The sequence below is a fragment of the Hemitrygon akajei genome, chromosome 5 (genome assembly GCF_048418815.1).
Source record: "Hemitrygon akajei chromosome 5, sHemAka1.3, whole genome shotgun sequence".
NCBI classification, from domain to species: domain Eukaryota; kingdom Metazoa; phylum Chordata; class Chondrichthyes; order Myliobatiformes; family Dasyatidae; genus Hemitrygon; species Hemitrygon akajei.
This window is the reverse complement of record NC_133128.1, coordinates 147,104,878-147,126,377: the sequence shown is the minus strand read 5'-3', so window position 1 is coordinate 147,126,377 and position 21,500 is coordinate 147,104,878. Positions and strand designations below refer to the sequence as shown.

General features: G+C 39.4%; 1 protein-coding gene across 1 annotated transcript in view; it reads left to right on the top strand.

The window, feature by feature from the left end:
• Window positions 1-21,500, top strand: part of LOC140728284 (collagen alpha-3(VI) chain-like) — a 188,464-nt gene that overhangs the window by 155,665 nt on the left and 11,299 nt on the right. Inside the window, exons 43-50 of the mRNA XM_073046784.1 lie at window positions 1,006-1,090; window positions 6,138-6,827; window positions 10,011-10,104; window positions 10,202-10,239; window positions 13,004-13,258; window positions 16,639-16,698; window positions 18,555-18,725; window positions 18,844-18,897. Coding sequence (XP_072902885.1) covers window positions 1,006-1,090; window positions 6,138-6,827; window positions 10,011-10,104; window positions 10,202-10,239; window positions 13,004-13,258; window positions 16,639-16,698; window positions 18,555-18,725; window positions 18,844-18,897 — 1,447 coding nt within the window. The remainder of the gene's footprint in view (window positions 1-1,005; window positions 1,091-6,137; window positions 6,828-10,010; window positions 10,105-10,201; window positions 10,240-13,003; window positions 13,259-16,638; window positions 16,699-18,554; window positions 18,726-18,843; window positions 18,898-21,500) is intronic.

Sequence of the window (21,500 nt, the reverse complement as noted above, 5' to 3'; positions counted from 1 at the left end):
ATATAGAAGTATTTAGATAGCCATGGACTGATTAAGGATATTCAGCATAGGTTGGTCATGGTAGATCTTGTCTAACCAATGTTATAGAGTTTTTTGAGGAAGTTACCAGGAAAGTGGATGAAGGCAAGGCAGTGGATGCTGACTACATAGACTTTAGGAAGGCATTTGACAAGGACCTGCATCAGAGGCTGGTCAAGAAGGTTCAGTCACTTGGCATTCAGGATGAGGTAGTAAATTGGATTAGACATTAGCTTTGTGGGAGAAACCAGAGAGTGGTGTTAGAGGGTTGCCTCTTTGATTGGAGACCTGTGACCAGTGGTATGCTGCAGGGATTGGTGCTGGGTCCTTTGTTGTTTGATCTGGATGATAATGCGGTTAAGAATCAGCAAACTTATGGATGACACCAAGCTTGGGGGTTTAGTATTGTTGAGAAAGGTTATCATGGCTTGCAGAGGGATCTGCATCAACTGGAAAAATGGCAGATGGCATGTAATCCAGACAAGTGTGAGGTTTTGCACTTCAGTAGGACAACCTACTGGTTGGCTGGTGGCGCAGCGACATCAGCGCCGGACTCCTGAACGGAGATTCCCGGGTTCGAATCCAGTCGGGCCGTTCCCAAGTATGCTTTCCATCCATGCTGGGTTGAGTATTAAGCTCACAACTCAACCTCATAAAATAAAGAAAAATACTACAAAATGTCTGTGTGAGGAGTGCACGCCACACAGTCTTCCGTTCCGCGGCTTGTAAGGCATGAAAATGCCTGACACTGGCCTCTCAGGCCTGAGTTGACATCAAGAACATGCTCTCCAAGAAGAATCTTTGTATATACATGGAAGTAGAATTGAAATTCTCTGACTCAAATAACCAGATACAGTATTGGGTGTTGAGTCACAATGATGATAAGATTAAATTGTTTTAGTTGATAATATCTGGTGATAATTTTTTTGCTTTATACATATTTTACTACGATGAGAGAGATGAGCTTCTGATTCTATGTTTTACCAGAGAAATGCCGGCGTTAAAGAAGCTTTCGTTTTCCGTAATGATAATGCAACATTCAACAAGGTGTTAAAGTGCTATGTTTGTTTAGGTGAGTATCGACTTTCACTATCCTTTCAGTTACTTTAAATGTATTTGAAATATTTTGATGTTCACGGCAGCTTTATCATAAGATTAAATTATTACCCAAGTACATTTTCATCAGCAGTCCCCATCCCTAATGAAAATATTGATTCATTCAGAGGACTACTGGGAAGATGCTTATTTGCAAAGTGTAGGGTACCATTTAGCACAGAGGTCAACGCTGGAAAGCATTACACACAGTCGAATTGTATGTCTTGTATGGAATTGAGTACATAGCATCGTCACCAGAGAGTCTTTGATTGGCAGATTCATTGCGTAACAGAATATACATGTGCTTTTTAAGGAATATCGTCCTGCAATAGAAACAAATCAAACATTACCACTAAATTCCATAATGTTGCAATGTAAAATTGAGATCTTGCCAGCACTTTTTTTGATTACTGTAGCACTGGAAATTTAACTCTTACGTACAGTTCATATTCTATACGTTCACAGTATGGTCAGGGTCAATCTTGACCCGGCCCAAGAATCCCCTCATAACAAGTGTCTATACCAAATTTTGAACCATAGATCTATTTAGAATATATAAATAACCTATCTGACATTAATAAATGGGTGATTAAAAACCTTAATTAATGTTTCAGAAATCTAAAATCCATTTCAATAGATACGGGTCAGATTTGAACCAGAACAGCCTCAATGTACAAAATTCTGTAGCACCTGTACAAAAGCATAACAGTTTTAAATATTTTAATTTTTGCATATTTTGGGTCACTTTAGAAAAAATCATCAAATTTCAGTTAAAAGAAAATGGCATTTAGAGTGTTTTTACTGCTGTTAAATGTCAAAATTGGTCAAATTTGACCCGAACAGTATGTAAGGGTTAAGGATGTAGAATATTTATAATATCTGTAAGCAAAAGGATTATGCGTCATCTCCATAGTTACTATAATTAGATGATCTTTTAAACATTGGCTTTCCTTCTTGCAAATTGCATGCTTGATTCCTAGGATATGGCATGTTAAGGACATCAAGGGAGGAGCGATATTCCTGAATCTTGTCTCGCCCTAATTCACATAAATCATATATGTCAAACTCAAGGCCCGCGGGCCAAATCCGGCCCGCAGTGGAATTATCTTTGGCCCGTGAGATAATATCTAATTACTATTAAAGCTGGCCCCAGTAATCGAAGCGCCTATGGCGTATGATATGGCTAATGCTGAGTTTATTCAGGTACCAGATTTTCAGGGTTTTTAGTGTTTATTCGGCAGTCTTCTTCATAAGAAACGGAATTTGTAAAGTGAAACACTTTGTAGTTATGGCAGAGACTGAGACACATGAGAGCAGGCTGAAAAAACGGAGGCAACGAAAGCTGCGTTCGCACGCGTCCAACTGATCCGGCCCGCATGAAGCTGCATTCTGCTCAACCCGGCCCATGACCTAAAATGAGTTTGACACCCCTGACATAAATAAACTTCACATTGTTAAATAGCAGAATTACTAATATATGGGCAAAGATACATTCAAATTTAGTAATTTAGCTCTCTCATATATTGGACTCATTTGCTTCAAGAATATGTTCTCTCTCTTTGGTCAGTGAGTCTTTCTGTATTTACTTTATCCTCTACTTTCTGTAATTCATACAAGAAATACTTTATTGCACAATGAAGGAATTTGTCTACGTTCTTGTAGCTTAAGTCTCATTTGCAAGCTTTTTGGCCTTGCACCTTCTTCTGTTGATGGGACAGGTGTTTCAGGTGAACTACAAATTTAGATATGGTACCTGTGAGGGCAAATTGTACTTGACAGAGTGCGAACTTGGATGCAATGAAAAGATCCTAAGCTACAACTAAAGAAATTATTAGAAATGAAAGGTGGGGTGGGGGTAGTGATAAAGAAAATGTAAATGACACTTGAAAGTACACACAGTAGCCACTTTATTAGGTACAGGAAAGCACCTAATAAAGTGGATAAAGAAGTGGAACCCAGTGTGGTCTTCTGCCGCTGTAGCCAATTTACTTCAATATTCGGAGATGCACATCTGCACACTATTGTTTTTACACATGGCTTTTTGTGTTACTGTTACCATCCTGTCATCGGGAACCAGTTCTCCTATGACATCTCTCATTAGCAAGGCATTTTCACCCACAGAACTTCCATTAACTGGATGGTTTTTGTTTTTTGCACCATTCTCTGTCAAATTTAGAGACTGCTGTGCATGAAAATCCCAGGAGATCAGCAGTTTCAGAGATAGTCAAGCTACCCCTTCTGGCACCAACAATCATTCCTGGGTCAAAATCACTTCGATCACATTTCCTCACCATTCTGATGGTTGGTTCAAACAACAACTAAACCTCTGCCTGTATGCTTTTATGCATATAGTTGCTGCCACATTAGATATTTGCATTGGCAAGCAAGTGTAAGGGTGCACCTAATAAAGTGGCCACTGACCTTACTGACTAATGGAAATATTCAGAATTGTGGGAGTGTAATATTCCTTGTGCTTCCCTCATAAAAGGATTCAAAGATCATAAGACAATTAATAAAAGCAGAATTAGGCCAATTAGCATATCTTGTCAGCTTAACCACTTGATCATGGCTGGTTTAGTTCCCTTCTCACTCCATTCTCCTGCTTTGTCCTCATTATCTTTGTTGCCATTACTAATCAAGAACCTATAAGTCTCTGCTTTAAATATACCCAATGACTCAGATTGCACAGCCATCTGCGGCAATGAATTCCATGGATTCAAGAATCAAGTACATTTATTGTGAAAGAATGGGTACATTAAACAGCCTTGAGATCTGTTTGCTCAGAGGCAGCCACAAAGCAAGAAACTCAAAAGATCCCAATTTAAAGAAAAGAATAAAAATAAAAGACCAATCCTCAATGCACAAGAGAACAAAAAAAAAATACAAGTCATGCAAACAACTGAAATGAACAGCAGCATTCCAAACCAAGAATAAGTCCTCAGATATTAGTTAGGTTAGAAGGTTAGTTAGGAAGGTTCAATCTTTAGGTGTTAATATTGAAGTAGTAAAATGGATTCAACAGTGGCTGGATGGGAGATGCCAAAGAGTAGTGGTGGATAACTGTTTGTCAGGTTGGAGGCTGATGACTAGTAGTGTGCCTCAGGGATCTGTACTGCGTCCAATGTTGTTTGTCACATACATTAATGATCTGGATGATGGGGTGGTAAATTGGATCAGTAAGTATGCAGATGATACTAAGATAGGTGGCGTTGTGGATAATGAAGTAGTTTTCAAAGCTTGCAGAGAGATTTTGGCCAGTTAGAAGAGTGGGCTGAAAGATGGCAGATGGAGTTTAATGCTAATAAGTGTGAGGTGCTACGTTTTGGTAGGAATAATCCAAATAGGACATACATGGTAAATGGTAGGGCATTGAGGAATGCAGTAGAACACAGTGATCTAGGAATAATGGTGCATAGTTCCCTGAAGGTGGAGTCTCATGTGGATAGAGTGGTGAAGAAAGCTGTTGGTATGCTGGCCTTTATAAATCAGAGCATTGAGTATAGGAGTTGGGATGTAATGTTAAAATTGTACAAGGCATTGGCGAGGCCAAATTTGGAGTATTGTGTACAGTTCTGGTCACCAAATTATAGGAAAGATTTCAACAGAGTACAGAGGAGATTTACTAGAATGTTACCTGGGTTTCAGCACCTAAGTTACAGAGAAAGGTTGAACAAGTTAGGTCTTTATTCTTTGAAGCATAGAAGGTTGAGGGGGGACTTGATAGAGGTACTTAAAATTATGAGGGGGATAGATAGAGTTGACGTGGATAGGCTTTTTCCATTGAGAGTAGGGGAGATTCAAACAAGAGGACATGAGTTGAGAGTTAAGGGGCAAAAGTTTAGGGGTAACACGAGGGGGAACTTCTTTACTCAGAGAGTGGTAGCTGTGTGGAACGAGTTTCCAGTAGAAGTGGTAGAGGCAGGTTCGATTTTGTCTTTTAAAAAAAAAATTGGATAGGAAAGGAATGGAGGGTTATGGGCTGAGTGCGGGTCAGTGGGACTAGGTGAGAGTAAGCATACGGCACGGACTAGAATGGCCAAGATGGCCTGTTTCCATGCTGTAATTATTATATGGTTATATGAACCCTGGAGCATCCCGGAACAGGTCCAAAATCTTGCTTCACCATATTAGTGGCCATATAGCACAGCAGCTGGGGCAGTCTTCATAGCCTCAACGCAATGGAGATGACCACCCTCTGGCTAAATTTTTTTCCTCGTCTCATCTCTGTTGTAAAGAGATGTCCTTATATTCTGAGGCTATGCCCTCTGATCATAGGCTCTCCCACCTCAGTTTATTTATGTCCTGCTGACTGTAGGTTCTGTGAACTAACATTAGAATAATTGAGACAGCTCTTTGGCTCAAACTTTTAACAGTGATTATTGGCTCACTGTGGAGGGCTTATTCTACGGAAGTAAGATACCTACTTGTAATCTCAAGTTGGTTTCTGCCTGATAAGGAAATGGTAAAATTTTTGAATGTGCCCAGGAAGATTAGTAATAATTTTTCAGATTTCTCTTAAAAAGGATACACCTGGTGTTCATTCTACTTTAGCAGCTTATATAAAAACTAGTAGTGCTGATATTGCACAGGTCTTCATCTGTGCTTAGTACATAGTGCAGACTCAGTAGGCTAAATGGATGGTTTCTATGCAGAATCTCTCTATGACTCTATGTCACTAAATTTACTTTAGTAAATTTTTCTGCGTATCAGTGACTGTTAAGCACTGTATTTGTTTACATCTAATGTTGGCAATAAACACCTCCAGCTCAGAGTAATGTGCATATTGTAATTTGCTACCTGGCTGCATCAGAATTGTATACTTCAGTGTACTAAATTAGTGTCTGATTTGATCCCAAGCTGACAACCATGTTAAATGCTAGGTCCATGTGCACAGTTATTGTTGTTGATATAAAATCTATTGCAATAAACTACTTTTTCAATTTATATAAAGGACATTTTCTATGGATCTATGGGTAACAATTAATACAATTATAAGAGTTTAATATCTAAATTCTCTTCTATAGATTTTTGTGAAGTTGATCCATTCTGTGACAGTAGTCTTTACCGAATTAGAAGGTCAGTGACACCTGCTAACGTCGACGTGGATTTGGCATTCATCATAGACAGCTCAGCAACCATCAATCCAAATCAATTTATAGAGATTAAGAGGTACATTTCCTTTTTGACGGACCAGTTGGAGATTAGCAAAGAACCTGCAACATCCAACCATAAAGCCAGAGTTGCCGTAGTTCAGCATGCTCTGTACAAATCTCAAACAAATAGTAGCCTCAATCGTGTGAAAGTGGAATTCACGCTCACTGACTACCACTCCAGCCAGGACATCAGAGAATTCATCCTGAACAAGATGACACAGCTTGATGGAGTAACAGCAACAGCTCATGCTGTTGAATGGACTATAACAAATATTTTTGAAAAAGCACCCCATCCAAGGTCATTGAAGCTTATTGTCCTACTGACCACAGGAGATATCTCTAAAGCTGAAAAAGAGCAGCTGAAGGCAGTCATCACGGATGCCAAATGCAAAGGCTTCTTCATTGTTATATTCAACATCTTTAACAAACCTCATGAGCAGGATCTTATTAACCTGGCAAGCGAACCTCAAGACGTGTACTTCAAGCCCATCAACAAAATCTCCGAGCTCCACAATGAAGACTTACTGAGGTTTGCACAGCAGCTCCCTGAGTACATCAGTGGTAAGTTGCAGCCATTCCCTCACTTCCTCTGTTTGTGTAGAGAATCCTAATGACCCGTAGACGCTCCTCACAAAATCAATTATTCATAATTCCCTGGCAATCAATTCACTACTCCACTTTTGCGCTAATTATTTTGTAACTTATAGTAATTGTTTGGGTTGTGCACAACTGCCACAAAACAAAAGATTTTACGACATATGTCAGTGATAATAAACCTGCTTCTGATTTGGAATAGATACCACTGAATATTATTCAATACAGTACTGATGAATGGAAAATTAAAATGTAACATTAACACAGGAACACAGTGGAGCAGCTACCAGAGCTACACACAAAATGCTGGAAGAACTTACAGGATCAGGCAGCATCTGTGGAGGGAAATGGGTATTTCAGGCCTAGACCCCTCATCAGATAGAACTGCTACCTCATGGACCAGTCTTCAGTTCTGATCTCAGGAGGTGTCTGTGGTTGGACTTGCACGTTCTCCTTGTGATCCTGTGGGTTTCCTCCAGGTGCTTTGGTTTCCTCCCACATCCAAAATATATGCACTGTTAGGTTAATTAGCTGCTTAAAATTGTTCCTAGTGTATAGGTGAGTGATGGAATCAGAGGCAGTTAATAAAGTGTAGAGAGATTTAAAATTAAGGATTAATTATGATTAATGTATATGAATGGTAGATAATTGACACAAACTCGGGCTGAAGGACCCATTTCTATGCAGTACATCTCTATGACTCTCAATACCATCTTGTACCCTAAACTGTAAATCAAGATTAAAAAAAGATTCAAGATTCAAAAACTTTATTGTCATTCTAATCGTACATCAGTTCTGCAGGGCAGAATGAGACAGTGGTTCCCAGGAGCAGTGCAATCATAACATAACAAATGCAACACTAAATAACAAACATAACAATAAATAGTAAAACACAACAGTCACATGTCAGTTAAAAACAAGTTATAAGTGTCCAGTGCAAGTTAAAAGTGTCCAAAGCACAGTCAGGTAGAGCAGCTATTTAGCAGTCTGACTGCCTGTGGGAGGAAGCTGTTTAGTAGCCTTGTGGTTTTAGTTTTGATGCTCCTGTAATGTTTACCTAACATTTCAGTAGACAAACCAGGTTGTTTTTGATATTGGGCTTTGAATAAAGTTATATAAATTATGAATTGTACAAAATAATGCATTTTACTTTCAGATGTTTTGGAGTTCAGTGTAAATACCATTTTAGTATTACAATGCCATCTGACAGGATAGATAGATAAATAGATAATTTATTGATCCCAAAGGAAATTAGAGTTAAGAGATACAACAAAATTGTATAGTATTGTAATTGATTACAGTTGTAGATTTTTTTTAAGGTCAGTCCTTTAAAATGGTTAGCACCGAGTATTGTGCCAAATGAAAGATCCTCTATTGCCTATCGATGATGAAGTTGAAAAGTTACCTAATGCCATTATCAACAGAGGCTGATACTAAATATCACAGCTGGAAACTGTTACATGATTCTATCAGTTAAATGTGGTGCCTATTAGTCCATCCCAGATTTAATGCATTCCATGTGCTTTGTCTTATATTAAGACAACTTCACTATTGAAGACCTGAAAACATCTATGTTTAAGTCCTTCGTATTAACCCTAATAGTGTTAGTCTTCACTGCTTGTTGAATTTAGTTGATGTGTCTGAAGTTACCAGGGACTGGTTGTAAACCCTAACTCCAAACCGCTAAGCGTATCTCATGTAGCACTGAACTTAAGAAAAAAAAGGTAAAGTTTGAGTTTTACTTAAAAAAAAAGTAGGTACATGATATTGTATCTCAGCCCAAGACATCAGTGTTAATTCCTCTCCATAAATGCTGCCTTACTTGCTGAGTTCTTCCAGCACTTTGTGTTTGTTAAAAGATACCGACTAAAATGAAGGATAATCAGGATTGAAATGACAAATAAATGATGGAGATAACAAGATAAATGTACTTTTAACACAACAACCTATAACTTTCAAATTATTGTACTAGAGTTTATTTCAATACAATTTTGACAGTGAGGGTATAGTTTAAACTTAGAAGAATATGAAACATTTTCTGTATATGTTTCAATGTAAGTGGGCATAGTTACTTTTCAGAAGCTTTGTACTGTTTCAGATATTTTTTTAAAAATTCTCCATTTCTTGCCCCCACTGTGGTCGGGGTGCTTTCATTGTGCGCTGCATCTGCGAGGATGGCGCCATGGAAGTCCATAGCGGGAGTATTCCCTTCTGCCGCCTGCACGGCATGAAAAATCTATTGGGACCCTGAGGACTTGTGCAACTGTGTGGTGGTTTCTTTCAAACTTATAGTCTTTTAACATCTTTGGACTATTTTTACTGTGCCCATGGTCTGTTTCTTATCAATTATGGTATTGTTTGCACTGTTGTAACCATATGTTAACTATAACTATATGTAACTATGTGGTTTTGTGTAGGTCTTGTAGCTTTAGTTTTTGGTTTGTTGGGTGGTAGAGTTGGTCTCCTGACTTGGTGTGTCTGGGTAGTCTTGTTTTGTCTGGTGGATTTGGAGTTCCTTTCCGGGAATGCGCTAAGGTGGTAGCGCGATATTAATACGCAGCAGCCTCTCCGGACTCTGGATTTGGGGATTGCCAAACGTTATGTGGATTTTCTGGTGTAGTCTGTTTTGTCATGTGCTTTTGTGACATCATTCTGGAGGAACGTTGTTTCATTTTTTAACTGCATTGCAATTGTGGTTTCTAAATGACAATAAATCGAAATTCAATTCAATTCAGATTTCTCCCAAAAATGCTCTCTTGTGTGAAATGGGGTACCTCTTGGGTACTCATTGTTTATACCTTAGGCAAGTAGTTAGACAATGTATAAATCCAGGCAGTGCGCTAGTTAACGGTGAGAAACAATACTGTCTCCAGTTTTATTTTCACTCAGCATTTGGAGTTTTCTGCAAGGATCCATCTGTGCTTCTTACGTCTGGAAAATATTTTTGAGCATTAAAGCCAGCTGAAGTGATTCTAAAACCATCCAGCTGAAATCAGATAAGATGGCTCAGATGAAAAATTGAATCACCAGCTTCTTTTTGTCACTTCAGTTCAGCACATGTTTGTATACAAAGCCAGAGGAAAAATTAGTGGGGTTGCTTTCTTAATGCCAATGTGAAAATACCTGAAAAAAAAATCTCTTTTCTTCTAGCTGAGAATGCATTCCACTTGTCCCCAGAGCTGAAAAAACAATGCGGATCATTCCAAAGTGACCAGCCAATGTTTATGAACGCCCATCAGCAGGTGTAAGTAGATACAATCCAGGAACTCTTTGCAGCTCATATTTAGAACTATTCCAGCAAAATAACTGATCTTTTCCCCCTTCTTTTTGCATGTGTCTAGCACAACCAATGTTCCTTTGGCTGCAGACAAACTTATGGGTAAGTTATTGCTGCTGCTATTTGGTGCTTGCTGACAGTGTCTGCTTCACTTCCCAGTAAGATCAAAGATCTGATTTCCAATGGACCTGCCCATCTCCTATCAGACACTTTGAAAGCCAAATGTCTCTCTTTGTTGTTCTGATCAAATTTCATTCCCTCAGTGTTCCTTTTGCCCTTCAATGAAACCACAAAGAATTAAAAAAAACACATTTTTATGTAAAAAAACATGAAATGTTGGCAGAACTCAGCAGGTCAGACAGCGTCTATGGGAGGAGGTAATAACGATGTTTCGGGCCGAAACGTTACCTCCTCCCATAGATGCTGTCTGGCCTGCTGAGTTCTGTCAGCATTTCGTGTTTTTTTATTTATTTCCAGCATCTGCCGATTCACTCGTGTTACATTTTTATGTATTCCTTTAACTTTGGTTAATAGCTGCAGCTGATCTATGTTCATATGCAGCTAGATTTTGTAGGCCCTTTTTGCATTTTTTTTCTATACACAATAATTTGAATGGCAGCATTGTTTATCACTTAAAGCACAAATTGTTCTTGTTTCCTTCCTTGCTAAAGATAGTATCGCATTCAGATTGGTTCAGGTTGGGTTTGGTGCGGCTTAGCAACATGAAGCTCTTTGGTCACTGACCTCAAGCCAGCCCCAGACCAAAGTCAACAGGTTGCATCTGTGTGGAGAGAGAAAGAAAGTAAACATCTCAGGTGAATGTGGAGAAAATCCATTTCATCTCTTATTACTTTACCTCAGTTACGTTTTAAGTGGCTGACAATCATCATCCAGGAATGCCCACCGAGAAGTACTGTATCTCTACTTTTTCCTCCAACAAGCCATCCATTTGTCTCTTTTACTTTCACTTGGATGAAAAGTCATCAACCTAAAGCTTTAACTTTATTTTCCTGTCACCGTACTTGCTGCTTGACTCAAGTATTTTCTGTTTTTTTAAAATTCCACAAGCCAGTTGATCACTGCAAATGCGAAACTCCAATAGTGATGAAGGAACATTAATGTGGGGTGCAGAAAATGTGCACAATCACCCACAACCCTTCTTATCCTCCATCCTCCCCTCCCCCAATGCCACTACCCTTTCTCCACACCTCTAGGAACTAAAAGTACCATGACCATGTTCAGAGAGTCCAGTTCAAAGTCTAGAGAATGGTTTTCCCTCTGTGTTTAGCAGTTCGATGACAGCAATGGAAATCATGGTATTAATAGCATCCCTAAAGCCATGAGCAAACCTGCCTGTCTGCCTAGAGCCTAAGAATCATGTGGTTATGGTGAAGTGAGGAGACAGGGATTCACAGTTTTCACCAGAATCGCACAAGAATTTGTCAATGGATAAACTGCCATGTAGATTGTGAATGTATTACTGAAGAAGACTGTGGCAAGTTTAGATTGTATTATTTCACAACACTAGATTGATAAGAGAATGAGCCACACAAAGGTTATGGAAAAAAGATTCCAAATTGACTGAGTTGTAAAGCTCTAATCTTAATCTAGTTTATTTTCTTAGTCGTATTCGGATCTCTGATTCAGAATGTTAAGACCATAAGGCCATCAGTTATAGGGTGTCAGCACATCCTTCCTTAGATAAGGGGCCCAAAACGGCTCACAATGTTCCAAGTGAGGCTTCACTAGTGCCTATAAAGACTCAGTGCTACATCTTTGTTTTTATATTCTAGTCCTCTTAAAATTAATATTAAAATTGCATTTGCCTTCCTTACCACTGACTCATCCTGCAAATTAACCTTTAGTGAATCCTGCATGAGGACTCCCAAATCCCTTTGCACCTTGTATTTCTTAATTTTCTTCTCGTTTGGAAAATAGTCAACGTTTTTATTCCTTCTACCAAAGTGCATGACCATACACTTTCTGACACTGTATTCCATCAGCCACTTCTTTGTACATTCTCATAATCTGCCCAAGTCCTTTTGCAGTCTCCCTGCTTCCTCAACACTAACCAGCCTTCTACTTATCTTTGTATCATCTGCAAACTTGGCCACAAAGCCATCAATTCAGTCATCCAAATCATTGACATATAACGTAAAAAAGAAGCAGTCCCAACGCTGAACCCTGCAGAACACTACTAGTCACTGGCAGACAGTCAGAAAAGGCTCCCTTTATTTCTACTCTTTGCCTCCTGCCAATTAGTGTATGCTCTATCCATACTAGTATTTTCCCTGTAATATGCTGCGCTCTTATCTTGCTAAACAGCCTCATGTGTGGCATCTTGTCAAAGGTCTTCTGAAAATCCAAATACATAGTATCCACTGCTTTCCCTTTGTCTGTCCTGCTTGTTATTTTCTGAAAGAATTTCAACAGATTTTTCAGGCAAGGTTTTCCCCATGCTGATTTTGGCTTGATATATTATTATATTATTATAGCCAGTTTCTTCAACCACCTGTCTCAACACATCTAATGCTTTCCCAGTCCATCTCCCTGGTGTAAGCATGAGCCTGACTGGATGGAAGTGATGGTGGATGAGCAGGTATGGAAGTAGAGCATGGAAACATAGGTTGAATTGGTTTAGAATGGAGGACTGCCAAATATTCAGTAATCTGCTTTGATTCATCTCTGGGTACAAAAGGTTTTTCAAATAAACATTTCTTGAGTTGGGTATAAGCTATGCAGAAAATGGTCTTAAGAGTTTGAATCTTTTTTATGCTCAATATTTTTGTTTTTTTATTTCAGAGGGGCATTGGCATGTAAGGTTGGCTTCTAAATTTTCACTTCTGTCTCTGTTTTGCTGCAACAGAACTGAAATTATCTGCCTCCAGTGTTACAGAAGACAGTATCGTCCTACAATTCTCTCAGACTGAAGCTCAGCGCGTAGATAATTATGAAATTACTGTGGTCGATGTGAGCCAAGACATCCTTGTTCTGAAGCAGAATGTCAGTGATCCTGAAATTGTTGTAAAAGATTTGGAAAATGGACAGCAGTACAAAGTCATTGTGTTAGGATTCTCTCAGTCCGAAGCAAAATCTATTTACAATGGTGTTTTTACAACAAGTAAGTTATAGCAAAATCCAAAAAATGTGGATTTCTTTTTCTTATGACTATTTTCATGTTAGCTTTGCAGTCATACAGAAATAGTAGTTCACCTAATGTACAACAGAACAAGGAGACACCATTTTAGCATACCATGGTTAAGTTAAGTCAATTAACTCCAACCAACACTCTCAGATAGAAATATTCCCTCTTCAGGGTTTACCATATTTGCTTTTGAAATTTGCAGTTTAATCTGCTGTTCTCATCATTTTAGACATTGCACCACAGGCAGGTCTTACAACTTGCTTCATTTAAATGCTTTGTATTGTTTTTAATTGTTCTGCCAAGAACCAGAAAACCCCGTGTAATATAGATGAACAAGAATACCAGATTCCCTGTTATACTCAACAGTGGTAGGGTCTGAATGCTATTACCTCTTACAACAGGGTTTCCAACCTGGGGTCCATGGACCACTTTGGTTAATGGTAAGGTTCCATCTGTAAGGTACTCTCAAAGGTTGGGAACCCCTTTCTTACAAAGTGAAATCAAACACCGTAAGTGAAAGACAGCTTTGCTCCTAGCCTTCAATGCTCACTTTGGCCAAGCAAAGCTCGGAGGAACTTCCACAAGTTCCCATTACCCCAATGAGATGAGAGCACCTTTCAGGAGATTGAACCCAAGAAAAGCATTCAGCCCAAATGAGGTACCTTGCTGAGTACTACAAACTGTGCTGATCAACTGGCTGGAGTGTTCACCAGTATCTTCAACCTCTCGTTTTGTCAGTCTGAGGTACCCACCTGCTTCAAGCAGGCTTCAGTCAAATTAGTGTCAATGAAGAACATAGTAATGGCCTCAATGACTACCACCCAGTAGCACCTACATCCATGGTGATGAAGTGCTTTGAGTGGTTAGTGATGAAACTACTCGACTCCAATTTGTCTACAATCACAGCGGTCCACAGAAGATGCCATTTCATTGGCTCTTCACTCAACACTGAAACTTCTGGACAGTGAAGATGCATTCACCAGGATGTTCCCCATTGACTACATCTTGGCATTCAATACTATCATCCCCTCAAAACTAATCAATAAACTTGAAGACCTGGGTCTCAATACCACCTTGTGCAACTGGATTTTTGATTTCCTCTCTTGCCGACTCCAGTCAGTTTGGGTTGGCAGCAACATCTCCCCTGCAATCTCCTTCTGCACAGGTGCACCACAAGTCTGTGTGCATAGCCCCTGCTCTACCCGCTTTGCACTTATGACTGTGAGGCTAAGTACAGCTCCAATGCCATACTTAGGTTCGCTAACAACACCACTGTTGTAAGCCAAATTAAAGGTGGTAACGTATCAGTGGAGAGAGCTTGAAAATCTGGCTAAGTGGTGCCACATCAACAACGCCACACTCAGTGACAGCAAGAGCAAGGAGCTGATTATTGACTTCAGGAGGAGGAAACCAGAGGTCCATGAGACAGACCTCATCAGGGAATCAGAGGTGGAGAGGGTCAGCAACTTTAAATTCCTCAGTGTTATCATTTCAGAGGATCTTTCCTGAGTTTAGCACATATGAAGAAAGTAGAGCAGAGCCCCTTGTTCTTTAGAAGTTTGTGAAGATTCTGCATGACATCTAAAACTTTGATAAACTTCTGTAGATGGTGTGGTGAAGAATATATTGACTGGTTGCATCACGGCCTGGAATAGAGACACCAATGTCCTTGAATGCAAATTTGTACAAAACATAGTGGATACAGCACAGTCCGTCATCAGTAAAGCCCTTCCCACCACTGAGCACATCAATATGGAGCTGTATCCATCATAGAGGAGTCCACCGGCCAGGCCATGCTCTCTTCTTAATGCTGCCATCAGGAAGAAGGTACAATAGCTCAGGTCCCACACCAACAGGTTCAGGAATAGTAATTACCCCTCAACTATCATGTTCTTGAACAAGAGAGGTTAACTTCACTCAGCTTCATTTGCCTCATTACTATGCTGTTCTCACAACCTATGCACTTATTCTTGTAAGCAGAACAAGTGCTACACCTGCCCCTACATCTCCTCTCTTACTACAATTCAGGGCCCCAAACAGTCCTTTCAAGTGAGGTGATCCTGCATCCTGCACCTGTGGGTCTGTTGGGGTCATATACTGTGTCCGGTGCTCCCGGTGTGGCCTCTTGTATATCAGTGAGACCCGACGTAGACTGGGAGACCGCTTTGCCGAACATCTATGCACCATCTGCCAGAAGAAGCGGGATCTCCCCGTAGCCACCCATTTTAATTCCACTTCCCATTAACATTCTGATAGGCCCATCCATGGCCTCCTCCACTGTCGAGATAAGGCCAGACTTAGGTTGGAGGAGCAACACTTTATATTCTGTCTGGGTGGCCTCCAACCTGAAGGCATGAACATCGATTTCTCAAACTTCCAGTAATGCCTCCCCCCTTCACAATTCCACATCCCCTCGTCCCTCTCTCATGTTATCTCCTTGCTCAGCCAGCACCTCCTTCTGGTGTTCCTTCCCAACCCACCTTTTTTTCTTTCTTTCATGGCCTTCTGTCTCTTTCACCAGTCAACTTCCCAGCTCTTTGCTTTATTCCTCCCCATTCAAGTTTCACCTATCACCTGGCATTTCTCTCTCCCCTCCCCTCACCTTTTGAATCTACTCCTCAGCTTTTTTCTCTCAAGTCCTGCCAAAGGGTTTCTGCACAAAACTGTACTTTTTTCCATAGATGCTGCCTGGCCTGCTGAGTTCCTCCAGCATTTTGTGTGTGTTGCCCACGATCTATGCACTCACTTTGAAAGACATTTCATCTCATGTTCTCAATATTTATTGATTATTTATTTATTATTATTATTGTTGTGTTTGCACACTGTTTTATTTCACTAATTGGTTGTTTGCCCATCTTGTTGAGTATGGTCTTTCATTCATTTTATTGTGTTTCTTAGATTTACTGTGTATGCTTGCAAGGAAATGAATCTCAGATCTTTATATGGTGACATATATGTGCTTTGAACTTTGAAGTTCCCATAATGTAGTCCTTGTAAAAATAATCCTGAGATGATTTGATTTGAGCAGTTAGCCCAGAGATACTGCTTGCTGTGAAGAGAATTCAGAACAAGCAACTATACAAAGCCTTTAAGCTGACCCATGCAAGAGCTTTTCATTCAGTCGATAATGCGATCTACAACAATATTCGTCCAGTAACACTAGATACTAGATACTCAGCAAAGAGCTCAGAACCATGTTGTCATCAGTAAAGAATAATTAATAAGTTATTCTGTAATAAATTAAAATAATTACTTGATAGATTTAAGATTATTTTCCATTAATAAATGCAGGATTTACTTTTATGATGAGATCTAATTCTTGGTGCAAAACTTCCATGTTTCTGGTTTAACTTTAGAAAAACCACTTGCAAAAGATGCCCAAGTCATCTTGGAGCCCCTGGAGGATCCTGAAATAGGTAACTATTCAAAAATGGTGCTTGAAGATTGTGCAATGTTTCAGTGAAAGAAAAAAAACTAATGTAAAAAGGCTAATTCATCTGATTTGTGTTAAAGTTGAGGAAAATATACATTTTCACATTACAAGGGATATAATTAGATGTTCACTGGAGTTCAATGTAATGTATTTGTACGTGTAGGCCTCCGTTAGTCTCGATAGACCATGGATTTTCACCTTGGAAAGTTTCCAGGGCGCAAGCCTGAGCAGGGTTTTTTTTTTAATGGAAGACCAGCAGTTGCCCAAGCTAAAAGTCTCCCCTCTCCATGCCACCATTGTTGCCCAAGGGAAGGGTATTTGGACCCATACAGCTTGGCACCGGTGTCATCGCACAACAATGTGTGGTTAAGTGCCTTGCTCCAGGACACACACAGCCTCAGCCAAGGCTCGAACTAGCGACCTTCAGATAACTAGACGAACACCTTGACCACTTGGCAATGCGCCAACGATGATGTATTTAAACATTAATGAATGATATATCAGGGTTATACAGTATATTATATTTGTGGTAAGTTGCATAATACATTAGAAACAGATGTTTTAGAAATAATACATGCAATAAAGGATGCCTGTAGTGAGAAGAATACTATATTTAGTGAATTGATGGGAAAGTAGGCAGTGGTAAATAAATGGCAGGAGACTTGCTGTATCTTTAATATTTTCTTCGTGTCAAATTTTGCACCCTTTTACCCCAAAATTTATACCTTCCCACACACAGTTTCACTAGCTGATTCAAACTGAACTAATTCAATTATATATTATAAGGCTACACTTATTCAGCTAGATGTGACTCATTGTATGCTCTGTAATCATGCTTTTAAATCTGGGAAATAAAATGGAAAGCAAAGTTTGACAGAGCATGCTGTATGGAATTCAGGAAAAATACACATTGTTTAAAGGTAAAAGCAAGAAGCATTTGATGAGACACCATGCCTGACTAGTGAGAGTAGAGCCAGATTCACCAGTCATATGTCAGCTTAGGTTAGGTCATGTTTTTATTCTAATAAAACATTTTGGTTTCAGGTAAGATGGAGATCCCAAGCTTGCATTGTGCAGGACTTTTCCAGGCCAACATAACTTGCTCAGGAAGAAATTAATATAAATAAAAATGTGTTTTAATTGCTTGTGTTTGACATTAATCCTCTAACAGATTAACAAAATCTCTGAGCTTGTTATATTTACAGTGATGGTCAAGTTTGGAAAAAACAACTTTTCATTTTCAGGCTTCGATTGGAGCAGGTTGTAATTTTGTATGAGTAAACCTTTACAAGGGAGGTGATTCATGCGATTACTTCAGCTGTTTCTGGCATTTGGTGGTGCAAAGTGCCTTTCTTGTTGCTAAGAAAATTTCAGTATTCTAGTGAACCAATTTTATGGCTTATGTAGATTTCACAAAGTTTCCATACGAACCTGTTTTGTGATCTGCCATGATAAATGACAATTTTGTCACGGGCAACTTGGAACCAGATGCACAAAAAATACCATTCATGTAATCCCAGTCCATCTTTTGCTTCTCACTTGCAGCAGCTTTCCACACGCTGCGAATGACCCATTGTGGCCTACAATGCAATGAATTCTTACTTTCGCTCAGCGATGAGATCTTTTCTGGATGAGTTCAGTGTTAATGTAAAGTGCCCTCCCTGTTGTTCTTTCTTTTGCTTACAGCTTCATGTGCCATCAATGCCACTAGAATAATGAAGTAATCTTTGAAGTGTTGGTCTTTCGTGCGTTACCCATACATATATGATTTTTCAACTTGTGGTACACACTTTTACCAAATAGTTTGTTTAACGTTCCCATTTTGCACAAATTTAACAGATCGGTGCATGCTGGATTTTGACGCTGGATCACAGTGTTCTGAGTATAGTGCAAAATGGTTCTTTGACAGCAAAAACAACATCTGTGCTCAGTTTTGGTACGGCGGCTGCGATGGTAATGGTAATAGGTTTGACACAGAGGCCGAATGCAATGCAGAGTGCGTGAAATCAAGTAAGTGATTTAGCGATGAGGGATAATGTCGTATTGATACTCTCGCAGTCATTAGAGTGTAAAAATTAACTGGGATGAAGATTAAATAAAGATGAACTTTTCATGATTTCTCCCACAGTACCAGAAGCAAGCATATCAGAACCCAAGCCTGAAGGTATCATGTCAAGTAAATGTGCGTAAACTTTAAGCTGAATTTATAGTTATCCAAATTCATAGCTATTTGTGGGAGTCTGAACTGAATTCACTTATTAATGTGTGAAAAGCTGCAAAGTAGATACAACAGAATAGGTGGAGAATGGGGAGGAAGCTTGGTTTTTGAGGCATGAGCACAGAGAGGGATGAAGAAATAAGGCATAACCCAGGAGAAAAGATTGGACAACGAGTTGCTGTGAGGACAAGAGCCCAGGGAGTAGCAGAGAAAGATGGAAGATAAAATGGATGATAAAGGAAAGACACTTCAGTTTAGTGAGATACAAATATGTAGTCTCAACATATTCAGTAGCCATAATCTATTTCATTTTTTGTAGGACGAATTAAGAATAGCACCTATGAAATTCTTAAATAAATAGGGAATGATGATAAAATTACGATCTTCTTCTTGGAGAAATCACAGTTTACCACATGATATCATCTATGAAGTGCCCAAATTTATGATAAATATGGTCATTTTAATCTGGAATGGCAATGAAGATACAGCAGTCTCTAATTGATGCATTGGATTACAGATACGTGCTATAACGAATTGTTGATTGATTTGACTGACGGCGTAAGTGAACATTTCAGATTTAACACTTGGCCTCAAGCTGTAAGGAGGAGTAAGCATTAAGAACAGAATGCTTGATTTGAAAACATATCTGCAACTCTAGTTACACAGTTATGTCCATTCTCTCAATTAATCCCTGGCGATCTGGTAGAAAATTCAGTGTGAATAGTGTGTCTCTTTGGTTTGAAATCAGCTTTTAATATACATAAGCTGTTATAACTTGTATCCAGCTGATTCAAAGTTTGTGAGCCTTCAGAATGTTTTGAGGTGAGTGCTCTTGGTACAGTGTCTCAGGACAGGATGAATAAGGGGGTCTGAAAGCATCCAGTTTCTCCTAGCAGGTGAAATTAGTGACTTGCAAAGAGAAATGAGAAATATGATTTATTGTGTAGAATTGCATTTCCAAATGCATGATCCACAACATATGCTGCATTTTATCTGGCTAATTATTTCTGCACATTTTTGTAGTGATTACCGTGTTCATATCAAGAAAGAAAATAGGATAATCTGTAATTTTACCATTATTCCCTGTTTAATAATGTCATGGGCATGCTTTCTCCAGTCTGCCCTACACAAGGGGAAATAGCTTTGTGGCAAAGAATAGCTTAACAGATTGCAATATTTGCTTCTCACTAGATTGAACGTTAATTCATGTGGTCAAACAAGCATCAAGTGCAGATCACCAGCAAATAGGAGCACACAAACTTTCTACATTAGGAAAAGAATATCAGCAACTCTTTTGAATGTTTTTCCATAGTTTCCGTACTTCTCACCAGATCAAGGCACTGATCTTTGGAATTTTCTTAAACAATAGCTGCTGCAGTTTGGTTTGGTGAATCAGTAGTATGATAGCAATAGCGCTTGCCCCACTGCTAAGCAGAAAGATGTGCTAGACGTCATGGAGCACACAAGGTTGTTTAAATACCTAAAACGCGATAAGATCTATTTCAGAGTGCTATGAGAAACAAGGAAGTAGACTGTTGGGGCCCTGACAGAGAATTTTGCATCCTAGTGAGGTGTCAGAAGACCGCAGGATAGGTAATAGTTTTCCTTTATTTAAGGAAGGCAGTAGGGATAAGCCCGGTAATTTTAGGCTGGTGTCTTATGACGGTGCTCAGAAAATCATGAAAGAAAAATCTTATGGAAAGGATTTATGTGCATTTCAAAAAACAGGAGTTGATCAGGGATATTTAAAAATACAAACACGAAGAAATCTGCAGATGCTGGAAATTCAAGCAACACACACAAAATGCTGGTGGAACGCAGCAGGCCAGGCAGCATCTATAGGAAGAAGCACAGTCGACATTTTGGGCCAAGACCCTTCGTCAGGACTAACTGAAAGAAGAGATACTAAGAGATTTGAAAGTGGGAAGGGGAGGAGGAGGTCCAAAATGATAGGAGAAGACAAGAGGGGAGGGATGAAGCTAAGAGCTGGAAAGTTGATTGGCAAAAGGGATACAAAGCTGGAGAAGGGAGAGGATAATGGGACAGGAGGCCGAGGGAGAAATAAAGTGGGAGGGGAGCACCAGAGGGAGATGGAGATCAGGCAAGGAGTGATTGTGAGAGGGACAGAGAGAGAAAAAAGAGGGAGAAAAAAAAGAGGAAAAAAGGGATAAATAATATATAGATAAATAAATTGATAGATAGATAGATAAGGGATGGGGTAAGAAGGGGAGGAGGGGCATTAATGGAAGTTAGAGAAATCAATGTTCATGCCATCAGGTTGGAGGCTACCCAGATGGAATATAAGGTTTTGTTTCTCCAACCTGAGCGTGGCTTCATCTTGACAGTAGTCAAGATAGTCAGCTTTGTGTGAGGGAAATTGTCTCTCTCTAATTTGATGGAGTATTCTTTCAGGTAGCCACAAAGGAGATTAATGAAGGCAAGGCTAAAGACTGTAGGCATTTAACCTACATTTTGGATGATGGGCTGGACTAGAATGTTAAAATATATGGCATGCAATGTGAGCTGGCTAATTGGATCCAAAATTGACTAAAACTTCTGGCGGCCAT